This window comes from Lynx canadensis, chromosome F1 (assembly GCF_007474595.2).
Source record: "Lynx canadensis isolate LIC74 chromosome F1, mLynCan4.pri.v2, whole genome shotgun sequence".
Lineage (NCBI taxonomy): Eukaryota > Metazoa > Chordata > Mammalia > Carnivora > Felidae > Lynx > Lynx canadensis.
In genome coordinates this window covers 7,516,972-7,539,807 of record NC_044319.2, presented here as the reverse complement: position 1 = coordinate 7,539,807, position 22,836 = coordinate 7,516,972, and the positions used below count along the sequence as shown (strand labels likewise).

At 41.6% G+C, this 22,836-nt stretch overlaps 1 protein-coding gene across 1 annotated transcript in view; it reads right to left on the bottom strand.

The window, feature by feature from the left end:
* Positions 1-22,836, bottom strand: part of PLD5 (phospholipase D family member 5) — a 352,020-nt gene that overhangs the window by 15,313 nt on the left and 313,871 nt on the right. The window contains exons 14-15 of the mRNA XM_032591872.1: positions 19,110-19,246; positions 7,581-7,749 (exon numbers count right to left, since the gene is read on the bottom strand). Of these exons, the coding sequence (XP_032447763.1) occupies positions 7,581-7,749; positions 19,110-19,246 (306 nt within the window). The remainder of the gene's footprint in view (positions 1-7,580; positions 7,750-19,109; positions 19,247-22,836) is intronic.

Sequence of the window (22,836 nt, the reverse complement as noted above, 5' to 3'; positions counted from 1 at the left end):
CAATGTAAGTGTAGAGTCCAACGCAGGGCTTGATCCCATGACTGGTGAGATCATGACCTAAGCCGAAATCAAGAGTCAGACACTTAACCAACTGATCTACCCAGGAACCCCAAAAGTGATTTATGAATTTATTAAAAAATAAAAGCCTAGCTGACAGGGGCAATTCTGTGAATGCAGTCTGTTTCCCATGAGTCCCCTCATGGACATAAACCCCCCCAAGCCAAGGATAGGGGTGCCCACTCCTCCGAGGAGAGAGATTCCCTGCCTCACTCCCAGGTTGTCTGCTTTATCAGGGCTTAAAGACTCCAGAAGACATGCTTCACTCAAGGTCCCAATGCCTACTTGTCTTGGAACAGCTCTCATCCATCTGTGTTCTAGATGTAGGGGCTGCAGGCTTCATTCCCACCCAGGCTTATCTTGATGCTTAGAGGTGCAGGGCCTGGCTTCCATGAGGACCAGAGCCTCTGTTTCATGAAACGTCCAATGGTGAACTATTAATGTTTGGTTCGTTCAAGTAATGAGACCATGAGTGTTTGCAAAGATGGAGCTAAGTAGAGAATAAAATAATGGATTCTACTTTCCTTGTAATTTCTTGCAAGTCTTAAATGAGAGCACTAATTTCATGATGGAGATTTCAACTGACAATGGCTTAGAGAAGAGATAGGAGCAAATGCACCATGTGTGATGGGCCCCAGACATTTCCCCCCTCTGCTTCTGCTTGTATTAGTCATATCTTCTTATTTTCTGTATTCGGATGCTTTGACATTTGGGTCCTGCTGAGCCTGGAGGGATTGCCCTTCTGAGGGCTGGCTAATTCCTAGAGATAGCAAACAACTTGCCTGTGAGCACACTTCTCATATGTAAACCAAACAGTCCAGGGACCATACCCAGGACCACCTCCTTTATGGGCTCTCACACTCTGGGTCACTATCCGTCTGCTCTAATCACCCCAGGGTCAGGTACCAGGAAATCAGGGACAGCTCCTAGGCCCAAGGGCCCACTGAAATTATTCAAACTTGCCGATCCTAAATTGGCTTACCCTGCTTGCCTGTTCCACCACCACGTAAACCAAACAAAGGCCCTTGCCCATATTTCCCCTCACTCCTGCCTTATGCCCCCTTCTCTTGAGATCTGTGGATAAAACAAACTATTTTTGCAATGGCTGTTGTCTTCTGATCCATTGATGTTGTCACACCTCAATCATAATTAAAGTTATATTTTAAAACACTGTGATATCTGGTAAGTCTGATTATGGCACCCCTCTAAGTGCAAGCATACTGTACTCTGAGTAAATGACTTCCCCCAAAAGATTCTTCACCCCTCTCCAAGCACATCCCCCGTTTGAGAAAATGGCAAAAATGACTCCACATCCACCATGTCTTGGACATGGGCTGTGTTCCCTCCACTCACTGGTTCCCATAGAGCCTTCCTAAACCATCAGCTCCCTTTTTTATTTCATCCATCCATCCATCCATCCATCCATGCATTCCACATATATGCTTTGAATGCTTTGTGCCAGCATCATGCTAGGCCCTGGGAATACGATGGTGAACCTATTCACTGCCATGCAGCCTCACATGCCACTTCGGTTATCTGGAAAATGCTATCCCTGCAGATGAAACAATCCCCAGCATTCTCTTGTCCATGGAAAGGTACTGGACACAAACTGACTCTATTCTCCTGGTTCTCTGCCTGGCTTCCTGGGACCATCCAGTGTTTCCTATAATCCCTGATATCTGATTCCAAACTAAAGTTGGCGCCCTGATGCAACTCCTGGTTATCACACTCATTTGCAAATCTGGCACGGAAAATAGACTTACAGTAGTAATCACAGACCTGTTGTTATTTCCATTTTATCGAGAAGTAATTGACGTCTATCACTGCATAAATTTTAGTTGTACAGCACGATGTTTTGATTTACATATATTGTGAATGATGACTGCGATAGGTGCAGCTAACAGCCATCTTCTCATACATTGTATCATACAGATACAATACAAAGAAAAGAAAAGAAAAGAAAAGAAAACAAAAGAAAAGAAAAGAAAAGAATGAAGAAATTTGTTTTCCTCTTTGTGAGGAGGACGCTTTGGATTGATTTCCTTGACAACTTTCCTACGTATCTTACAGCAGCATTAGCGGAAGTCATCACGTCGTACATTATATCCCTAGTACTTATCTTGTAACTGGAAGTTTGTACCCTTTGACCACCTTGCTTCAATTCCCCCGCCTCTCACCCTCTCCCCCCACCTCTGGTTACCACAAGTCTGATCTCTTTTTCTATGACTTTGTGTGTGTGTGTTTTAATTTTAGATTCCACATACAATTGGTATCATACAGTGTTTGTCCTTCTTTGCCTGACTTATTTCACTTAGAATAATGCCTTCAACGCCCATCTATGTTGTCACAAATGGTAGTATTTCCTCATTTTTATGGCTGAATAATATCCCATTGTATATATATACCACAACTTCTTTATCCATTCATCCACTAATGGGCACATAGGTTGTTTCTGCGTCTTGGCTACTGTGAATATTGCTGCTATGAACATGAAGATGCAGATACACTTTTGAGTTAGTGTTTTGGTTTCTTTGGGATATACTTCCATAAGTAGAATTACTAAATCACATGATAGTTCTATTTTTAATTTGTAAAGGATGCTTCATACTGTTTTCCATGGTAGCTATACCAATTTACATTCCTACCATGAATTCCCTTTTCTCCACATATTCACCAGCATTTGTTACCTCTTGTCTTTTTGGTGATGGCCATTCTAAAAGGCATGCTGTGGTATCTAATAGTGGTTTTAATTTGCATTTCCCTAATCACTGGTAATGTTGAGCATCTTTTCATGTACCTGTTGGCCTTCTGTATATCTTCTTTGGAGAAATGTCTATTCAGCTCCTTTGCCCATCTTTAAATTGGGTTATTTGCTATTGAGTCATATGAGTTCTTGATGTATTTTGGCTATTAAGCCCTTATCAGATATGTGGTGTGCCAATATTTCCCCCCCTTCCATAAGTTGTTTTTTCACATTGTTGATGGTTTCTTCTGTTGGCAGAAGCTTTTTAGTTTGATGTAATCCCATTTGCTTATATTTATTTTTGATTTTGTTGCTTGTACTGTAGAGGTCCTATCCAAAAAATTATTACCCTAATCCATGTCAAGAAGCTTTGTTTCTGTGTTTTCTTCTAGTAATTTCATGGTTTCAGGTCTTATATTTATGTATTTATTCCATTTTGTGTTACTTTTTATGAGTGGTGTATGATATGGGTTCAGTTTTATTCTTTTACATGTGAATATCCAGTTATCTCAGTACCATTTATTGACAAGGTTGTCTTTTCTCCATTGAGTATTCTTGGCTCCCTTGAAAAATATTAGTTGGCTGTATATGCTTGGGTTTATTTCTGGTCTCTTGATTCTATTCCATTGGTCTATTTGTCTGTTTTTATGCCAGTACCATATTTGATGACCATAGCTTTATAGAATAGCCTGAAATCAGAAAATGTTATAATTCCTTCTTTGTTCTTCTTTCTCAAGATTTCTTTGGCTATTCAGGTTCTTTTGCAGTTCCATATAAATTTTTGAGTGTTTTTTCTACTTTCTACATCTAAAGGATGCCATTGGAGTCTTGATAGTATTGCATTGAATCTATAGATAGATTTCGGTTGTATTGACATTTTAACAATATTACTTCTTCTAATATCTTTCCATTGTTTTGTGTTGTCTTTGATTTATTTCATAAATGCCTTAGAGTTTTCAGTATAGAGATTATTCACCTCCTTAGTTAAATTTATTCCTAAGTATTTTGTTTTTAATACTAGTGTATATGGGATCCATTTCTTTATTTCCCTTTCAGAAATTTCATTGTTAGTGTATAGAAACACTACTGATTTTTGTGTGTTAATTTTGTATTCCTGTAACTTTGCAGAATTCATTGATTAAATGTAACATTTTTTTTTTTTTGGCTGAGTCTTTAAGATTTTCTATATATAAAGTCATGTTGTCTGCAAACTGACAATTTTGCTTCTTCCTTTTCAATTCTGATACTTTTTATTTCTTTTTCTTGCCCGATTGCTCTGGCTAGGACTTCCAGTACTATGTTGAATAGGAGTGGTAAGAATGGGAACCCTTGTCTTGTCTCTGATCTTAAAGGAAAACTTTTCACCATTGAGTATGATGTTAGCTGTAGGTTTCATAGACCTGTTTCTACTTCTAATACTTATTTGTGAACTCAGACATGTGCATGGCTACCTCAGTTTATAAAAACCAGTAAAATGGAAATAAAAATTTCTATTTTATCAATATTACCAGAATGTTAGGAAGATTAAAACGAAATATATGTGGGAAGCATGCTTTTTTTTTTTTGAAATTTATAGTAAATTCTAGAATTTTATGTCTTTAAATTGTTGATAATTTCAATTTTTAAAAAATATTTAATGGCATGATTGAGTTAAAAAACATCTTATCTGGGGGCGCCTGGGTGGCTCAGTCGGTTGGGCGTCCGACTTCAGCTCAGGTCACGGCGAGCAGTCCGTGAGCTCGAGCCCCACGTCGGGCTCTGGGCTGATGGCTCAGAGCCTGGAGCCTGTTTCCGATTCTGTGTCTCCCTCTCTCTCTGCCCCTCCCCCGTTCATGCTCTGTCTCTCTCTGTCTCAAAAATAAATAAAACGTTAAAAAAAATTTTTAATTAAAAAAAAACATCTTATCTGATATTTTTGTTGATCCTCAGAGATACATCAGTCAGATGAGGAGCCTCTCACGTCTTCGAGCAGATATAAATATGATGTTTTTAATATAGATAGGAAAGACAAAAAAACCTTTATAACTTCAATTATTTGTTCTACTTGCTGACCATACAGTATGAGGTTTAAGAGCCCAGTCTCTGGAGTTAGAAAGACTTGTATTTGAATCTCTCTCCACTATTAACTAGTGTCCTGGAGAGAAATTATTTAATTGCTTCAGGCTTCACTCTCAATGTATGTACAATGGGAAAATTTCCCACTTCATAGTGTGGTTATGAAGATTAAATAGTACATACAAAGTATTTAACGCAGTGCCTGTCTAAATGTCTATACTCATGAATATAACCAATTCCTTCATTTGTTTAAAAAATATTAAGCACTCACTACATCCAGGCAATGTGATGTGAGATGCTTCCATAACAGCAGAATAAAAACTTAACAAAAGATGTGGCAATGGTTTATCCCATGGGCAGCAGGAAGCAAAGAAATTGGTATTGCAGGACGGAAAGAATGGAGACCCATGTTAATGCAGTGGAAAAATACTTGGTAAGACCATAACCTGCACTGTTTGGAAGGAAGACTAAGCACCCCCAAACCTTTGGCTACAGGGCAACGGATGGGAAAACAAATTGTTAACAGTGTATATGGGTCATTACTAGTGCTTTTAGGAAGTTAGTAGAGGAGATAAATGAGCTCAGAGATGGATTTGCTGGCTTGCAAGCACATATGGAAGAGAACAGATACACTAGAAATATGGTATTTCAAAGGGCTGGAAAAACTGTGCTGGGAGCCCAATAGTAGAAAAGAAATTTGAAGAATGCTTTAAGTGACTGAGTTAAGACTCATTTACGGGGACACACAGGTAGCTCAGTCGGTTAAACCTCTGACTCACGGTCTGTGAGTTCAAGCCCTGCATCAGGCTCTGTGCTGACAGCTCAGAGCCTGGAGCCTGCTTCAATTCTGTCTCCCTCTCTCTGTGCTCCAACCCCCCATCATGCTCTCTCTCTCTCTCTCTCTCTCTCAAAAAAAAGACTCATTCCTGCAGCAAAGATCAGATAACTGAAGTAATCATAATTGGTATAATCTTCCCACCCAAGTCTGATGACCTGAATGAAGCCACCCTTAATGAGAAGAGACAGAAGGGAGGAGGGGAGAGGAAGAGGAAGGCTGAGGCAGAGGTATATGGGAAAGGAAGCATGATTAGTGAAGTTTGGGAATTACGTACAACAAAATCTTTGGTTGTGGCTACTGGTACTTGGAAATGACTAGAAGCAAACAAATCAGAAGCCTATTATGTTTCTGAGAAAATTGCATTGCCAGAGAAACCATGAGCTGGAACCAAAACCTCCTTTAACTGTTCACGCTGAAAACAACCTTGGGAGCTGGCACAGGAGGACTTCGCTGTACCTGCCCAGAAGGATTTTACGATCACTTGGACCAGTGACTGCTGAGTGTCCTCTCCTGAATGGGAGTTTTTACTGTCCTTCTCCTGTTCCTGTTACGTGGGGAGGAGGCAACTTCAACCTGGGTCTTGGGTCTTGTAGGAGATTGTTGTGTTGTTTTTAGTTTCTGTTTATTGAACTATGAATGCCATATCCAGATTTGCTGTCCAGTCCTGCACATCACTAAGAGGTCCTGAACTTTGAGCTGTGCAAAGCCACACTCATAAGCTGTCTCTGCCACTGAATGTGGACAGGTGAGTGACTTCTGAGCAGCAGAATGAAGGCTAAAGGGATGTTCACCACCTCCAGGTCTAACCCATAAATGCCTCCTGGGAAGCCCTCCAGTCTCTCCCTCCTTCTGATCGACCTTGGGATGTTGAGGCTTAGGACTATCTTGGAAGGTATGTGTCAGAGTGGATGGTGGTGCCCCTGCCATCTTGGGTCCTTAAATGCTGCATGGAGCACAGACCCATCACCTAGAAGGGTGCCTGGCAGAAAGTAGGATCTTGGGGTATATATTTTTAATGTTTATTTATTTATTTTGAAAGAAAGAGAGAGAGTAAGCAGGGGAGGGGCAGAGAGAGAGGGATAGAGAATCCCAAGGGGACTCCTCACCATCAGCACAGAGCCTGATGCAGGACTTGAACCCACAAACTGTGAGATCATGACCTGAGCCAAAATCATTAATAAGATGTTTAACTGAGTGAGCCACCCAGGCACCCCTCTCAGGGTACTTTTGCTGAATGACTGCAGTGGAGGCTGGAAAATGTAAGCCCTAAAGGACTAGAGGGCATTAGATAAAACATGGAGGAGAAGAGTGTTATGGGCAGAGGGAACAGCATGTACAAAGGCCCTGAGGTGAGGAAGAGGAAGTCACAGGTAAGGACCCAAGCAAAGTCAAACATGAGCTAGGGAGTTACCACCCTGAAAGTAATACCAATTCCCAATCTTGCCCCGCTCAGAGTAGGCGGATATGGATTAGCATGTGGCCCCGGGGGCTGGAACAAGGGCAGGAGCTAAGCCAGGGGCACGTTGGGGCTGGGGGAGGCTGTGCAGGTGCATGTGACCTCACTGAGGTCATGGCCTTAGAAACTGGAATGGCAGGCAGGAGAACGAGGCAGACCCAACAAAGTGGAGAGGACACCACGGGCAGTGTATACAAACAGGGCAGGGCCAGGAGGCACCAGGAAATGTGGGATCCAGGCTCCTTTTCTCGAGAGTGTTTGTCTTGAAACATTACTTATCCTACTTTTGAAGTGCTTTTTCACTATCAGAGACTGTTATCCTGGTTCTCACTTGGCAGTTTACATGAGTGCAAATGCTCATAGCTTTCACAGATGTGCAGAGGGAATCAGCCCTTTTTATTTAATAATACGTAAGCCAATGTCATACTTACAACTTTCAAACTGCAGTTGGCTATTTCAGTGCAAATAGCCTTAAGAGATGAAATAAAGTTAAACGTAAGGGGGTCTGTTTCCTTCCAGAAGCTTATCAGGAGTCGAACTTTAACGCTTCGCAAAACTAAGGCTTCTCTGATTTTCCCATCCAAGTCTGGCCAGTAAGTCCTGCAGAAATAATACCCATGTGGATAAAAACAAAGAAAATAAGTTAGCTGGGGGAAAGTAATTTACTAGACTACAAAGAACATTTATATATTAACCCAATCGTTAACTGCTTTCTGTAAATAACTTGATTGGATATTTGGAAAGAGGCTTTACTGGGTCCTGCCCCTGCCTAAAATGTGTTCTCCCACCAGCAGGGCCTCAGGGTGTGTGGGGGGAGTATGCGGACAGGTTGGCCTCGACCGTGTGCTACCCTCGCCACACTTGCACCCACCTCCAGCTGGACCTTAGCTCATAGTGTGCAAAGAATCAACTTTCCAACAGAGTTCCAGTTCGGAGCCTCGAGCACCTCTTTGGTTCCCAAATGCTGCCTGAACCCCTCTTCTTTGGAAACTGCCCCCCGAATGAGCTTCTGCTCTGGTCATCCCCTTACTCTTACTTCCAGTTGCCTTCCTCTCTCCTGACCAAGCCCCCAGCTACTCTGGCCCTTGGACTCCTCCATCCGGCAGTTTCTCCTGGAGGCTCAGCCTCTTCCCTCAATCCTTAGTCTTCTGCCTTAATTAAATCCTGACCAGAGACTCTCCAGAAGTCTGGCCATGTATTTTTCTACGAGAGTTTGCCCACTTAGTGTAAGAAGTGGGGTCAGCCCCCCACCAACACACACAATGTCACTTCCAGAACTGTCATTCAATTCTCATTTAAGAAGAAAAAACAACAAATGTTTCCTTCGGAAGGATAAGCCCCAAATCTCTGTCTCCCCTCAGCCCTGACAAACCTTGTTTGTTCACTTGTTCACATCTTCCCCTAGATCCAGGCCAACTCAGTTTGGACTAATAAAGTATTATTCAAAACATTAGCCTGTTGGCCTCATGATCACTGCACCTCCAAAGTTCTCCTCTCTATATTGGACTGGCTGCAGTCCTGCAGCATCCCATCCTCTGGGAAATCCCCACTGACCATGTTCTTGCCCCGCGTGGGCCCAGCCCGGTGACCCTCTCACTCTCCTGCTCTATCAGCTTTGGGTCCCCTTTCTGGCCCAGCCTAACCTCAGTGCCGATTGCCTGAAGGACACCTGCCCTGATCCTTCCTCGTAGCTCTTGGTAGCATCTAAATCCTGGCTCAGAGCCTCACCTAGCCACACACATTGGTCTATTTCAATGGTCGCAAAGCCGAGGATTACTGAACAAAGTCAGTTCAGCCCGTGAAGCTGAAGCCAGCACAAGCCCATCAGGGCCTTCACCACCACCCAGCACCCCTGTCCTTGCCTTGGGTGGTTCTGCCTCCCAGACCTTTCCTTCAGTACTCTAAGCTGTACTCCACTCGAGCTAAACTTGTTTCTTCCTCTGTCCACAAAAACGGAGCTTCTCAGTCATGGTGTCCCTCAGATTTCTACCCTTGAGAGCCTCATACATCCTTCTCCCCTTCCTTCTGGCTTAGAGGATAAGGCAACCTTGTTCAGGGTCAGACCTGTACCACTCTGCCTCTGGGGCTGGTCCCCTGACCCTCTGCAGCTGTGTTTCATCGGTCATTCCTTCCTGAAGACAGTCTCAACTCCCCCACCTCCCCACCTTTCTTGTAGTTTGAGAACAAAATGTAAATCTCATCCATTCAGAGAAAATTTCCCTGACTCTGTATCACTCTGTGGCTGGTGCACAATCTCTTTTCTTTTTTGAACAAATCTATCATCTATCTATCTATCTATCTATCTATCATCTATCTATATTTGAGTATAGTTGACACACAATGTTACATTAGTTTCAGGCGTACAATGTAGTGATTCAACATCGTATGTGATGCTGTGCTCACCACAGTGACCTGTCCTCTGTCCCCACACAACACTGTTACACCATCCCTGAGGACATTCCCTATGCTGTGCCACTCATCCTTGTGACTTACTCATTCCACAGCTGGAGGTCTGGGTCTTCCTCTCTCCTTCACCCATTTTGTCCCTCCCCTGCCCGTCCCCACTGGCAACCGTCAGTTTTCTCTCTGTATTTCTGGGTCTGTTTCTACTTTTTTTTTGAACATAACTTCTTGACAGTGTAATCTAGAACATCTGACTGGACTTCATCACCCCTGCTCACTTCTCAGCCTCTAGCCCCCCTGGCCTCCAGCTTGCCATTCTGCAAATCTCCAAGTCAGCAGGGATAGCCCAACTGCCACATCTAACGGATATCATTCAATTCTTATTTTAGTCAGTCTAAGTCACATGCAGCTCCGTTGATGGTTTCTTTCTTCTTGATGACTAATTCCATTGGCTTCTGTGACCCTGTGGTTTGATGGTCTGTCCCTTATCTCTCAGAATGCCTCTTTGTCTCTTCTATGGTCAATGTTCCCATACTATTCCATCACCACCCTCTGTTCTCCTCACTGTATATGCCAACCCCTTGGTGGCTTCATTTATGTACCTGATTTCAACTGTCCTCTATAATCTGAAAAGCTCCAAATCCGTATCACCAGGCTAACCCTCTTCAGACTTCATTGTGAATATCTTCGTAAGATCTTTACCGATCTGGACCTTTACAAGAACCTCAAATTCACAAGTCTGCTTACTTCCTTATATTTTTTGTAGCCTCCACTTTGCACAATGTTCATCCTCTAATCACCCAAGGTAAAAACTCGGCAATAATTCTTACATCTGCTCTCCTTTTTACCATTCACCATGTACTTCAAAAATATTCTTGGCAAGTACGTCCGTCATTCTGTCTTTCCTATCCCTCATTATCCCTGACCTGGGCCACTATACCAGCTCCAAGGTGGTTTCTCTGCCTCCAGTCTTGTCCCTGTCAAGTACATCTTCCATGACCACCAAAGGGATCTGTCTAAAAGCATATCTCCCTTGATTAAAACATAACGGACGCTCCCCAAAGTGACAAGATCCTCTCACAGTTAGGCCTTCCCGTTCCTGGTCCCTGCCTTTCCTCCAAGTGTATCTCACAGGACTTTACCTCGGGTTCTGTGTTCCAGCACTGAACTTGACTGAACTTGTGACAGACCCTGCCATGTGCTAGGCTATTTGTCTCCACCTGAAACTTGGCTCATGCTATCCCTTCTACCTGGAAAACTCCCTTTTTATCCTTTTTTTCTAAGTCCTGCCTATTTTAATTTTTTTTTAATGTTTATTTACTTTTGAGACAGAGAGAGACAGAGTGCCAGCAGGGGAGGGTCAGAGAGAGAGGGAGACACAGAATCTGAAACAGGCTCCAGGCTCTGAGCTGTCAGCACAGAGCCCGATGCGGGGCTCGAACCCACGAACCGCGAGACCATGACCTGAGCCGAAGTCGGACACCCAACTGACTGAGCCACCCAGGCACCCCACTCCTGCCTATTTTAAAATGTAATTAAGGTAGCATTTCCTCCAATAAGCCTCTTCTAACTTTGAAACTGCCACAAATGCTCTTTCATTGAGGACCTATATTATTTTGTACATATATTTATTATTCCGTTCACCACATTGTTATGATAATCTAGTCTGTGTCCGTTTGCCGTATTGGATGGAGTTCCTGGGACCATACACTGCTCATACTTGAATCACTCCTGCACAGTGCCCAATAAATATTAGTTGAATGAAAACATAAATGAAAAATGTTAATAGTTCACAGACTAATCAGCCTACTTTTTTTTTAATGTTTATTGATTTTTTGAGAGAGAGAGAGAGAGCATGAGTGTCAAGCTGGGAAGGGGCAGAGAGAGAGACAGAGAGACAAGATCTGCAGTGGGCTCTGTGCTGAGCGCAGAGGGGCCCAAACTCACCACCTGCGAGATCATGACCTGAGCCAAAGTTGGACATTAACTGACTGAGCCACCCAGGTGTCCCAGCCTACTTTTTTTCTTATTGAATAAATTTGATGTGCAACATTTTGTAAATTTAATAAGATGTATAGCATCTTACTTTGATACATTTTTACATTGTAACATGATTGCCAATGCACTGATATTTACCATATTTACACAATTGCAGTGTAATATTGTTGCCTGTATTCATTATACAGTGCATTAAATCTCCATGGCCTATTTACTATTCATTACAAGTTTGCAGCCTTAAACACCATCACTCCTATTGCTCACCCCCATCTCCTGGTAACCAACACTGTGCTGTCTGTTTTCTACACTTTTCTAGATTCCATGTATAAATGGGATCATACAGTACTTGTGTTTCTCTGTCTGACTTTTCTCACTTAGCATAATGTGCTCAAGGTCCATCCACAATGGTGCAAAAGGAAGGATATTCTCCTTTCTCATGGCTGAGTAATATTCCATTGTGTATACGCACCACGTCTTTTCATCCATTCATCTGTTGATAGGCATTTGTGTCGTTTCCATTATGAATTCTGTTTTCATTTCCTTTGCTTAAACACCCAGAAGTTGGAATTGCTGGATCGTATGGTAGATTGATTTTAATTTTGGGGGGAACCTCCCTATTGTTTTCCGGTGACTGGATCAACTTCTCTTTCTTTCAACTGTGTATAAGGGTTTCCTTTTCACTATATCCTCATCAACACCTACTGTCTCTTGTCTTCTTGAGGAGCCATTGTAACAGGTGTGAGGTGGTATCTCATCATTGTTTTTTTTTTTTTAATTTTTTTTAACGTTTTATTTTATTTTTGAGACAGGGAGAAACAGAGCATGAACAGGGGAGGGAAGGAGACACAGAATCTGAAACAGGCTCCAGGCTCTGAGCTGTCAGCACAGAGCCTGACGTGGGGCTCGAACTCACGGACCACGAGATCATGACCTGAGCCGAAGTCGGCCGCCCAACCGACTGAGCCACCCAGGTGCCCCTCTCATCATTGTTTTGATTTGCCTTTACCTCATGATGAGTGATATTGAACATCTTTTCATGTGTCTGTTGGCCATTTTGATGTCCTCTTTGGAGAATGTCTATTCTTTTGCCCATTTGTAATCAGACTATTTGCCTTTTTTAAAAAATTGAGTTGAATGAGTTCTTTACATATTTGGATATTAACCCTTTAGCTGATGTATGGTTTGCAAAACTTTTTCCCTATTCTGTAGGCTGTCTTTTCATTTTGTTGTTTTTTTTTTTTTTTTTTTTTTTTTTTTTTGCTATGCAAAAGCTTTTGAGTTTGATGTAGCCTCATATGTTAATTTTTTGTTCTTGTTTGTGCTTTTGGTATCATGGAAAAAAATTATTACCAAGACCATTATTGATAAGCTCCTTCCCTACATTTTCTTCTAGGAGTTTTATGATATCAGGTCTTGCCTTGAAGTCTTTGACCCATCTGAGTTCATTTTTGTGAGTGGTATGAGGTGGGGGCCCAATGTAATTGTTTGACATGTTTTCTCCAGTTTCCCCAGCACCATTTGTTGAAGAGACTATGCTTTCCCCATTGAGTATTCCTGGTGCCCGTGTTCAATAGTAGTTGACTGTATAGGCCAGAGATTATTTCTGGGCTCTCTATTTTGTTCTATTTGTTGATGTTTGCCCATTTTTGTACTTTTTTTTTTATTATTAATATGGCTTTGTTGTATAGTTTCAAATCAGGATGTGTGATGTCTCGAACTTTGTTCTTTTTCTCAGGATTGCTTTGGCTGTTTGGGGTCTTTTGTGGTTCCACACAAATTTTAGGATTGTTTCTTTTATTTCTGTGAAGAATGTTTTCGGTATTTTGACGGGGATTGCATTGAATCTGTAGATCACGCTGGGTAGTCTAGCCATTTTAACAATATTAATTCTGATCCAGGAACACAGTATGCCTTTCCATTTGTTTGTGTCTTCTTCAATTTTTTTCAGCAAAGCTTTGTACTTTTCATTGTGCAGATCTTTCACTTCCTTGGTTAAATTTATTCCTATTTTGTTTTTGATGCTATTGAGAATGAGATGGCTTCTTTTCGTTTTCAGAGGCTTCATCACCAGTGAAGGAATGCAATTGATTTTGTATCTTGATGCTTTACTGAAATTGTTGATTAATTCCAACAGCTTTTTGACTGATTCTTTAGGACTTTGTATATAGATCATATCATCATATCATCAGCAAATCATGTCAATTTTACTACTCCCTTCCTGATGTGTATGCCTTTTATTTCTTTGTCTTGCCTGATTGCTCTGGCTAGGGTTTCCAGAACTATCCTGAATAGGAGTGGGAGAGTAGGCATCCTCGCTTTTTTCCCCACCTTGGGGAAAATGCTTTCAATTTCTCTTCAGTGAGTGTAATGTTAGCTGTTGGTTTGTCCTATACAGCCTTTGTTATGGTGAGGTATGTTCCTTCTGTACCAAATTTGTTAAAAATTTTTATTATCATGAAAGGGTGTTTTATTTTGTCAGATGATTTTTTCTGTATCAATTGAGATAATCGTGTGATTTTTTATGTATTATTTTATTGATGTGATGTATTTGCATTTGTTGATTTGCATATTATTGAAATATCCTTGTATCCCAGTGATAAATCCCACTTGGTCATTGTGTATAATTCTTTTAGTGTGTTCCTGAATTCGGTTTGCTACTGTTTTGTTGAGAATTTTTGCATCTATATTCATCAGGGATATTGGCCTATTGTTGTCTTTCTTGTGGTCTCCTTATCAGATTTTGACATCAAAGTAATGCTGGTCTCATAGAATGAGTTTGGAAGTGTTCCTCCTCCTTGATATTTTGAAAGAGTTTGGGGGAGGATTGGTGTTAATTCTACTTTAAACCTTTGGTAGAATTCTCCAGTGAAGCCATCTGGTCCTGAGGTTTTCTGTTTTGGGAGTTTCTTGATTACTGATTCAGTCTCTTTACTCATAATTGGTCTGTTCAGACTTTGTATTTCATCATGATTCAGTCTGGATAGGTTGTGTGTTTCTAGCAATGTATCCATTTCTTCTAGTTTATGTAATTTCTTGGCATAAACTCGTTCATAGGCGTCTCATAATTCTAGGTATTTCTGTAGTATCAGTTGTAATGTCTCCTCTTTCATTTCTAACTTATTTCTTTGAGTCTTTTCTCTTTTTCCCTTAGTCTGGCCAACGGTGTCAATTTTGTTTATCTTTGCAAAGAACCAGTTCTTAGCTTTGCTGATCCTTTCTATTGGCTTTTGGTCTCTGTTTCATTTATTTCTGCTCTGATCCTTAATATTTCCCCCCTCCTGCTAATTTTGGGCTTACTTTGTTTTTTTGTTTGTTTGTTTGTTTTTCCCTAGTTCCTTGTGGTATAAAGTTAGGTTATTTGAGATCTTTCTAATTTCTTAGTATCTATGTTTATGGTTATAAACTTTCCTCTTGAAACTGCTTTTGCTGTGTCCCACAATATTTGATACATTATGTTTTCAATGTAATTTTTTATTTGCCTTTTGATTTCTTCTTTGACTCAATGGTTGTTTAGAAGTGTGGTTAGTTTCCATTTGTAGATCTTCTTACTTTGCTCCTGTTGATTTCTAGTTTCATACCACAGTGGTCAGAGAAGATAATTGGTATGATTTCAACCTTCTTAAATTTGCTAAGATTTATTTTGTGGCCTAACATGTGATTTATCCTGGACAACGTTCCATGTGCACTTGAGAAGAATGTGTATTCTGCTGCTGTTGGGTGGAATATTCTATATATGTCTGAGCAGTCCATTTGTTCTAAATTTGTTCCAGATTCAACTGCAACATTTTCTTGTTGATTTTCTGTCTGGGTGATTTATCCATTGTTGATGGTGGGGTATTAGAGTATCCTACAGTTATTGTATTATTGTCTATTTCTCCCTTAAGATCTCTCATTAATTGTTTAATATATTTTGATGTTCCAGTGTTGGGAGCATGTATATTTATGATTGCTATATCTTCTTGACATACTGGCCCCTTTGTCATTATATAACGACCTTCTTTACTTCTTGTGACCCCTTTTGGCTTGAAGTCTATTTTGTCTATTATAGGTACGGCTACGCTTGCCTTCTTTTCATATGTTTGCTTAGAATATCATCTTCCAATGTTCACTTTGAGTCTGTATTTGTCTCTAGAGCTGGAGTGAGTCCTCCGTAGGCAGCATATTGTTTTTTTTTATCTATCCAGCCACTCTGTGCCTTTTGATGGGTGAGTTCAATCCATTTTCACTGAGGGTGATACTAATATGTAATCATATATACTATATACTGCTGCCATTTTATTTTTTGCCTTCTGGTTATTTTATCTCTATTGTTTCTTTTTTCTCTTTTTCTTGTTTCCCATTCTTTCTTTTTTTTTCCCATTTCTGTCTACTTTTGCCAGTTGGTGGTTTTCCATGATGATTTGCTCATTCTCCCCCTCTTTATATTTCATGACTGTTCTAAGTTTTTGCCATGTGGTTACCATGGGGTTTACCCAAAACAACTCATAGAAAAATCAGTCCTTTTTCTGCTGATAGCAGCTTACTTTTCTTGACCTATCATCCTTTTAATCCTCTCCTTTTATATTTTTGATGCCACAAATTACCTCTTTTTATGTTATGATTTCATTACCAGCTTGCAGCAGCTATCATTATTTTGTTGCTGTTTTTCTTTAAATTTATGATATAGCTAGGAGTTTCATACACTGTTCCAAAACAGAGTTCCAGTTTTCTGATTCTGACTGCCTGTTTATCACCTTAATCAGAATTTTGTGTGCTGTCAATTTTTTGTTTCAGCTTGAAGAGCGCCTTTCAACATTTCTTGTAAGACAGGTCTAGTGGTGGTAAACTCCCTCAGCTTTTGTTTGTTTGGGAAAGCATTTATTCCTCCTTCACATCTGAAAGGTAACTTTGCCAGGAGAGAGTATTCTTGGCTGCCGGCCTACATTCTTATTGTTCCTTCACACATTTACTGGTTTTCTTCTGAAAGATGTATTTCGTGTGACTGAGGAAATAAATAATGAACAACCCTAAACCAAGGCCAAAATAAATATGCGAATTGCTAAAAGAAACAGCACTTGATTGCCAAAACAGGAAGAATTGAAATAGGGCTTCTGATTTTTTTTACTGCGGGATTGATTTAGCCATACATCATTGTTCCCTTCACTTCTTGCTTCTTTGAAAGTTAGAAGTCACTTCTAATATTGTTGCTTAATGATGGTGTATATATTTTTCTACATGTGACCAACCACTTCTACTTTGGGAACCTGTGAATTTTTCCTCTTTCATTTGGATGTTTAGCAGTGCGTAGACTAAAAGCTCAGCCTGTGGCACACTGACGCACTGATATTTGACAATGTCCATTTGTTCATTCTAGTTGAATTCTGAAAACTTTCTCCAGGACAATGTAGAGACAAATAACCATGCTGACTCTTAAGTAATTTTTTTGTAGGATTGAGAAGAATTTAATTATAACGTGGATGTTTGAACAACTTCTTATGTCTCTGATGACTTAAAAAAAAAATTTAATGTTTATTTACTTTTGAGAGGGGGAGAGGCGGGCAGAGAGAGAGGGAGACACAGAATCTGAAGCAGGCTCCAGGTTCTGAGTTGTCAGCACGGAGCCCGACGTGGGGCTTGAACTCACGGACTCGTGAGATCATGACCTGAGCTGAAGTTGGATGCTTAACCGACTGAGCCCCCCAGGAGTCCCTCTGATGACTTTTCATTAGAATGCTTGATGGGATTGTGGGTTCGAAATATCCTAAGTATGATAAGAGAACTGCTCTTTGAACAGCCGCTGAAATGGTAGATTAATAACCAAAATGCAAAATTTCAGGTGAGTTTTCAGTTCTTTAACATTCTTTTAGTTTTCTTTAACTTCTACATTTCCAAGATATTTTAGATTCTCTATGCTAACTCCTTCCTCTCTGGCCACAAAGGATATTAATTTTGTTTGTGGGGCTTCATGGAATGAAGGTTTTGTCAATCCTAACAAATCATCACCCCATTATCCCTTACTCTCATTCTGAATAATAGGAAAAGCAGGCAAAACGTATCTATTATGTTTCAAAGTCTTCTCAAAGTGAAGTTGACATCTAAAACGAAATCTCAAACCAATAAATTGGAGAAAAATAAAAAAGAGATAGCAAACATGTAAAAGTATATGGGTAAACACCTACGAATATTCAAGGGATGTGCCATATTTTAAAGTAAAAATGTTTTAATAGTGTATCTTGTAGCTTAAAATGCTTTTTGACTGTCATTATGGGAGATCACTTTGCAGGAGACTCATGCTTTTGCAATCTTACAGGCATCTGCATAAAGAAGCTGCATATTAGGCATATGTTGGTTGGCAACATGAACAATATTCAAGCAAGAGAGGGCACGCTTCATCATTTACCTCAGTAAAGGGTTATTTTGAAATTGCAGTTTTCCAAATTAAAAAGGTCTTCGGTTGTACTCTCAGAAATGTGCACTTTGAAAACTTTTCCTGGCTTTAAATGGGTTATTCAAAGCACTTATAAGTAGCCAAATCTGTGCATTCCTGGCAGGAGAGCAAAAGTGGGAAATATCTGGGGCACAGCCAGGCATTTATGCACTTAGGGGCATATAGTCCATCCCTAAATTTATTTCAAGTATTTCCCCTCTAAACAATGATGAATTGCTGTAAAAATCCCTTCATTTTTAAATTTAATTTTTTAAAACGTTTATTTACTTTTTGAGAGACAGCGACAGAGCGTGAGCAGGGGAGGGACAGAGAGAGAGGGAAACACAGAATCCCAAGCAGGATCCAGGCTGCGAGCTGTCAGCACAGAGCCCGACGTGGGGCTCAAACTCATGAACTGACAGATCATGACCTGAGCCAAAGTCGGATGCTTAACCAACTGAGCCACCCAGGTGCCCCCCAAATCCCTTCATTTTTTAAAATGCCCGCTTCCTCATAGAGAGGAATGGATTGACTGAGAACATATACATACTGAGTTTCTTTCTTCTTTAAGTTGAAAAAATACAAAAATTCAGCCTTTAATGAAGACTGACATGAATACGACCAAAATGATGTCTCCTTGGAGGAAAATCTTGCCAGACCTACTCAGTTTCAGTATATCCTTCAGGGACACCTGCTAGCTAAGAACTTTCAAGAAATATTTTTTGGGGAGCGTCTGCCAGCCTCAGTCAGTAGAGCATGTGACTCTTGATTTCAGGGTTGTGAGTTCGAGGCCCACACTGGATGCGGAGATTACTTTTAAAAAGTGTTAAATTTTTTTTTTCCAGAAAATTTTTTTCCAATTTATTTTATTTTTCAAATAAATTTCAAATTGAAAACAACCCGATCTCCATTCTAAAGTTGCTCTCATGCCTGTAAGGTAAAACATGGTGGTACTTCTGTAGGGTGAGTCCTTCAAATGGACTGAGGGAGGAGATGCATCATGGGTAAGTTGCAAATGCACTCGGAGGTCTGAACGGTGTGTGACCTAAAGGGAAACGGAGAGCACCTCAGTGTCCAGCCGGTTTCCTATGGTCCCCGGTTTGCACCTGGCCCTGGAGGCTGGGTTGGAGGACGAGGTTACTCACTCACTGACCTTTTGGTGCTCGTGCTGGAGATTGGCAGGTAGTCCGTGACAGCGATGTATACGTACTGCTTGGCGTCGTCTATCACGCTGTAGATGGCGTCTATGTCAAAGCTTCTGTTTTTAGGGCAGAAGAGTTTGGGAGAATTCTGTGAAGACACAAAAACCAAACTTTCAGAGGATTAATTTTTGTCAGCTGGGGCTTTCTCTTTGTTGTTGTTGTTGTTGATTTGTTTCAGTGGATCTTGGCTTCGAGGTAGATTTTTGAAACCAACTCTCCAGTCCTTTATGAGAATAGACAAATGTATTTTCAATCCCATCATAGTTGAGGCATGTTCAGATCAAGGTGTGGTGGGATGTGTCTCAAGTCTGACCTTTATGTCTGTATGGGGAGGGAATTCTTGCTTTCAGGATACACACCTCTCATTTTCAGAGTATTCTAACTCACACTGGGCTCTGGTGAACACTCCATCATGAATAACAGTTAATTTTCTCAGGTGTTACTATATAATACATATATGTACACACAGCAATCAATTTACCCGAAAAGTCATTTCATTTGAAAGGTGATGTGCGCATAAAAACATTCTAGACATACAATCTAAAAAATCTTGTGGATTTTTTCCCCTCTCATCATTAAGTCAGGAAGAAGAGTGCAAAGGTCATCAGTAATTCTAAAGAAAAACCCAGCAAGTGACTACGAAGACCAAATTCATCAGGAGGGACAGGGAAGGAGGATATTCTGAAAAACTCAAGCCCACGAACAAAGAGGCAAATTATGCTTGAGGCATTTTTCTCCTGTTGCTCAAGGTGGTTTCCATCTTATAAAAATAAGGTGTTTTGGGATGAAATTGCTATAGAAAGATGTAGGTTGGCTTTCTCGTTGTTTTCCCAGCACACAGGACTAAAAATGGCATTACTGGGGTTGCTGTCTTACTCTCAGCAACAGGAGGCAGTGGTGAGTGGAGGGGTGCACGTACGGGAGGGCTTCCGGAACTGTCCTGCACCCAACGCTCGGGACAACTCCCATCACTGTGCTGGTGGGAATGCCTATCCCGGCTTAGACAGAGGGAAGATGAAGCCGTTGTCTTGGATGTCCAAGCAAGACAGACGGGGAGCGTGGGGGCAGGAAAGGAGCCTGTTGAAGGTCATATACTCTCTCAATGTCCCTGCTCAGAAAGTCATCTTGGAAGGCGACTATCAGATTGAGTTTTTGATCATTTATTTTTCTTTTGGAACGAAGATGAGTTTCCAAGTCTTTTAAGAAACTAATGCCAGGGGCACCCGGGAGGCTCAGTCGGTTAAGTGTCCGGATGTTGATTTCAGCTCAGGTCATGATCCAGCATCGTGGGATTGAGTCCCATGCTGGGCTCTGCGCTGACAGCACGAAGCCTGTTTGGATCTTCTCTCTGCCCCTCCCCCCGCTTGTGCTCTCTCTCAAAATAAATAAGTAAACTTAAAAAAAAAAAAAAACTAATGACAAAAAACCCTCACAAAAAAACGTAAAAATAGAGGTGAGGTGCCTGGGTGGCTCAGGTCATGATCACAGTTTGTGGGTTCAAGCCCTGCGTTGGGCTCTGTGCTGACAGCTCAGAACCTGGAGCCTGCTTTGGTTTCTGCGCCGCCCCCCCTCTCTGCCCCTCCCCCACTCACGCTCTGTCTCTCTCTCTCTGTCTCAAAAAATGAACATCAACAAAAAAATTTAAAAAACATAAAAATAAGAAAAGACACAAACATAAACCCCAAACAAAAACAACAAAAGATAAAACCAACCAACCAACCAAACCCAGTGCTGGTCCTACACCTTTTCCCTAGCACACACGCAGTGGATACTCTGCCTGTCCCCAAGACAGGTGCTCCTGCTTCTAGTGGCCACTGGGTCTCTTACTCCTGACTGCCCCTCCTCCCATTCAGGCTCTAGTGGTCTTTCTTTGCTGGGGCTTTTACACATCATTTTCTCGTCACCATGATGGACACACACACACACACACACACACATCACACTCAGCATTTCTGGTGTCTGGGAATCCAGTCTGAACCTACTGAACTATGGCCTCCAAGCCCTGGCCTCCCATTTCTCTGCCTCCCTCCTGTGCCAGCTATCACGCCCTCTGTGCCTGGCTCTCATCTGTCTGCCCCTGCACATTTGCTCCCGCCAGCCCTTCCGGCCCAAGCTTCCTTGTTCTTGCCCGTCAGTATTACGCTTTCTCTAGTTCAACTACAAGCTCCTCCATGAAACTTCTGTATTTCCCCAGCCAGAGGCCCCTTCTCCCTTCTCTGCCCACCCGTAATATGATTGATTTGCTACATTATTTAGCATATTCAAACTTGTAATCATTTGCACTTGCCTCATTTGCCTGCCTAGACTGTCACTGACCTGATTTTAGGGACTGTACTTTACTCATTTTTCTCTCTCCATGAAAACATCCAAAATTGACATTACTTAATTCCCTCAGCATGTTGGGCCTGCTTTAAACGTTCTTCAGGCTAACCTGGGGGAGCTGAGGGTCTTTGCTCTAGACAGGAGCTTAAGGAAGCTCCGACATGCGTCCAAGCGCCCACGTTTCTGTTTCAGGAATTTCTTGAACTTCCTTGCATGTTGCAAAAACGAGGTTTTGGTTTCAGGGAGGAAAAAATTGAGGCACAGGAGTCGTTGCTGTCTTCACATTTGCTCTTATATCCTGCAAGTCTGGACTTTGGGTGCCTTTCAGTGATACAGGCTAGGCTCCAGCATTTACAGCCTGCAGCCTGCTGGCTGTGCACCTTACACGTGCTGAGCCTCGAAGCCTAAGGGATTAACAGTAGAACGCACCTCTCACACTGGTTTCTCTTGAGGCTTAAATCGGGTAATGGCCTGTTCCCTGGCTGGGTGAGTGCCTTTCTTGTGTGCTTGCTTTCATTTGTTCAGCAAATAGTACGAAGTGCCCACCATGCTCCAGCTCTAGGCTGGCCACCTGGTATATATCAGTGATCAAAGTAAGACTCCTGCTTCCTGGAGCTTCATTCTGGAACGTGCTACATTGTATTGCATTCATATGCAACCGCTGGGTCGCTCATCCCCTTTACCTTATGCCATGCTGTGCTTAGCATATGTTTTATATCCATATCTGTGGAATGAATGTGAAAGTGCTTCTTAAATTAATCAGCATTGAAGGTCTGTGTGATCCCCCAACCTCCATTCTTAATGGAGTTACTTCATGCTACGTCTTTCCATCCACGTGTGAACAATTCTTTATTTGGATTTGCCTGCTGTATTGTTTCCTGTGTTCCCATTGTCTAACCCAGTGCCTAAACCATGGCAGGTGCTCCGTGTGTTTATTAAGGAAAGCATGACCCTCGGTATCAGTACCCCCCTGGCCCTAGGGGCATGGTGGTACGTGATGATGTGTTCCAGAGTCTGCTACCTTTGAAAATAGTGCTGAATATACTACTGGCTAAAAATGCTTAAGATATAAATGAATAAGGGGTGCCTGAGTGGCTCCAACTCTTGGTTTCAGCTCAGGTCGCGATCTCATGGTTCAGGAGTTCGAGCCCCACATCAGGTTCCTGGCTGACGGTGGGGAGCCTGTTTGGGATTCTCTGTCTCTGTCTCTCTCTCTCTGCCCCTCCTCCACTCATGCACTCATGCTGTCCACCTCCCTCCCGCCCTGCAAAATAAATAAATAAACATAAAAAGATATAAATGAATGAACAACACAAAGAATGATCTACTGATTCAGCAGAGGAAGTTAAATAGTTC